Source organism: Elaeis guineensis, chromosome 5 (assembly GCF_000442705.2).
Source record: "Elaeis guineensis isolate ETL-2024a chromosome 5, EG11, whole genome shotgun sequence".
Taxonomy (NCBI): domain Eukaryota; kingdom Viridiplantae; phylum Streptophyta; class Magnoliopsida; order Arecales; family Arecaceae; genus Elaeis; species Elaeis guineensis.
The window spans coordinates 3,716,914-3,719,813 of NC_025997.2; the positions used below are offsets into that span (position 1 = coordinate 3,716,914).

Sequence of the window (2,900 nt, forward strand, 5' to 3'; positions counted from 1 at the left end):
ATGGATACCAACGGGGGCACTTCCTCTGAAAAGCCTGCTAGAAATTAACTACGTGACAAGGATTGGATGCGACAACTGGGGGTCAACCACAAGTCTGTCCACGCGTAAAGCGCAGACCCAGCCATCAGAAACAATCACTTATCAATAACAGTGCCCTCATCCCAAGAAGCTGTCACCCACCTCCTCCAGGTATGAACCCTTTAAATTCTAAATTCTACAGTCCCGTCTTCTATGGTTCACACTTCCAAGCGATGCCCACTTAAGGAGGGCCCAACCACGGGCAAAATGAGAAGCTCTAGAAGAAGACTAATTAAAACTGGAAGGAGACAGGAAAGGGACGTGTAAGACGCGTATCTCTCCAAGCCAATCAACACCGGACGAGTAATCGAGCCCTAACAACGGTTTGATTTGTTAACCTGGCCCTTCTTACTTATTTTTCCTCCTCAAGTGGGTCCGGCGATTGGAATCCAAAGACGCGTGAAACTGGAAGATCCAACGCCGATACTAGACTGGTCAAGATCTCTTCGGGCCATCATTTTTACGTCCCTGCAAAATTCCAGAGCTCAGCTGTCTGGACTCCAGGCTTAGTCGAGTATTGACGAAAACTGGGTGGGGATTTCCCTGCAGACAACTTGCTTTGCTGATGTGGTCTTATTTTCAGACCCATATTCCAGCCTTTCGTGGATTATGCCACTTCAATCTTTCATGTGCGTGGTTGATGGGCTTAAAATAATCGTATGATACGTGATAGCTCTTTCGACGTACAGGGTCACCTCTCCTCGCCGCTAAGTTAAGATGACAGCTATTCACAAATATGAGGTAGACGATCATTACCTAAACATTTAATTACAACATTTACAACATTCCTTTAACAAGTTTTCTCCCAAAAAACAAAAAAAAAAAAAAAAAAAATGTTGCACAAGGTGAAAAGTATAACTTTTTGTTGGTCACTAAAAGTTCAAAAAGTAGCATTGTTGTTTCTTTATTATTATGAATTTTTTTATGTTTTTTCACCATTATAATGATCATTATAATAGTTATCCTTTTAATATCAAACAACTCAAAGTACATAGAATGAGTGGGAATATAACAATTTTAATCATTACAGTGATCAATGACAATTCCTGTAGGGGTTTATTGCAAAGGAATGATGCCATTATTGAAATCATCCTCATATGTGGAACCATGTGGCATGTTTCTGTGGGGTCAATGAAGCCCTTGAAGCACGGTTTAGACCTAGTACACTAGAGAAAGAGAGTTTTCCTTGCCGCTCGTATAATGTACAAATCAGTAATGCTTGACAGCTTTGGCATTTGTGACTTCGTATTGGAATATAGCGAGCAATGAAGCATGTTTTCACTTGCCATGCCAGAGTTTAAACATTGGACCTTCCGGCCACAACTACACGCAAAAGAATGAAATTAAGTTATAATTTTTCTATTCTCTCACTAATTACCATCTGGCCCTCTCGACAAGTTCATCTGGCGGGTCCTGTACATAGAAAAGTGTTCAGACTAGGAAGTCGCCGATAGACTATAGAGTCCACTGTGTCTGTTGATTCTGATCTGAACAGCTAGCACATAACTACATATTTCAACAATAATTTTATACGTCTTCTATTCATGTGAAGTTTTCTGCACATAGAACATGGACCATTGTAAGGAAAGAATGTGTGAACTACGAAGTATCCATAGAACCGTGGTGGTGGACCCATAACGCGCCTAACAAATTAGTGGAGCGTGTGGACTAAGGTTTCTCCTGCAGGAACAGTGTTTCATATAACCATGGGCTTGCGTTTAAATGATTGAGCAAATAACGCGCCATGAATCTTGACCGTAGATTGATGTGCATGATACGCGGTCGCGTACTCAAAGGCGTGAATGTTCCGAGTGGGTGGCAGCTCAGTCGTCATCTCTGACTTGACCCGTGGCCATATAAATCTCCACCTCCATGCATTCCCTTCCTCAAGAACTCCCCAGCCCAACAAGCTTTACCCACATGCATGCAAACTTGTAGACTTTAATTTGATAAGGATACCTGGCAAAGTTTCCCATGGCAGGAAGAGAGGAGGGCGAGATGGAGAGCCCTAACATGGCCAACCTTCTACTGCTCCTCTCCTGTAATGGAGCGAAGGCTCGAAACATGCATGGCATTAAGAAGCCTACGGGCCGGGTGTATGAGTGCAAGACATGCAACCGCCGGTTTCCGACGTTCCAAGCGCTCGGCGGCCACCGGACGAGCCACATGAGGCCAAGATTCCGAAGGGATTGGGTCGAACAGACCAAGAAAGAGAGACCGAAGCCAAGGGTGCATGAGTGCCCTATTTGTGGCTTGGAGTTCCCCATGGGGCAGGCCTTGGGCGGCCACATGAGGCGGCACAAACCTACGGAGGCCGACGAGGCCTGCACAGAGAAGAAAGGTGGTGCAGGGAAGGTATTGTGTTTGGACTTGAACTTGACTCCTTTGGAGAATGATTTGGAGCTCACAGCCTTAGAGCTTGGATTAGCACTCTAGAGGAGCCTCCCATGGTTGATTTCTTTAGTTGCTCAGGCAGTATATAATCAGTCAGACTTAGAATAACATTTCCTCATGAATTTCCTTCTGGTTCTACGTTGTTCTTTCATCTCAAAACATTTTTTAATTTTTTCAGTAAGTTTTGTAGCTTTCTTGATTTTATTTGATGCATTTTAGGGTACTCTAAAGCCTAGACTAATTATAGGAGAGTACAGGTTTTGACAAATATTTTTTTTTTAGAGAAATATGTTTCTGTTACCTGGATATAGCAGCTACTTACTCACTTTACTCACTTTTTTTTCATAATTAATAACTCCGTGCTATTCTTGCCCATGGATTCTCTGGTAGTCTTGTGTAGCTTGATAAAAGAGAAAGGATCAAAGAAA

At 43.0% G+C, this 2,900-nt stretch overlaps 1 protein-coding gene across 1 annotated transcript; it reads left to right on the forward strand.

Annotated features, from left to right (window-relative positions):
- Positions 1-1,822: 1,822 nt before the first annotated feature.
- On the forward strand, positions 1,823-2,608 carry LOC105044475 (zinc finger protein ZAT11). The gene is made up of 2 exons (XM_073257011.1): positions 1,823-1,889; positions 2,033-2,608. Exons 1-2 carry the CDS (start codon positions 1,823-1,825, stop codon positions 2,512-2,514), a joined length of 549 nt encoding a protein of 182 aa, XP_073113112.1. The 3' UTR covers positions 2,515-2,608.
- Positions 2,609-2,900: the final 292 nt, after the last annotated feature.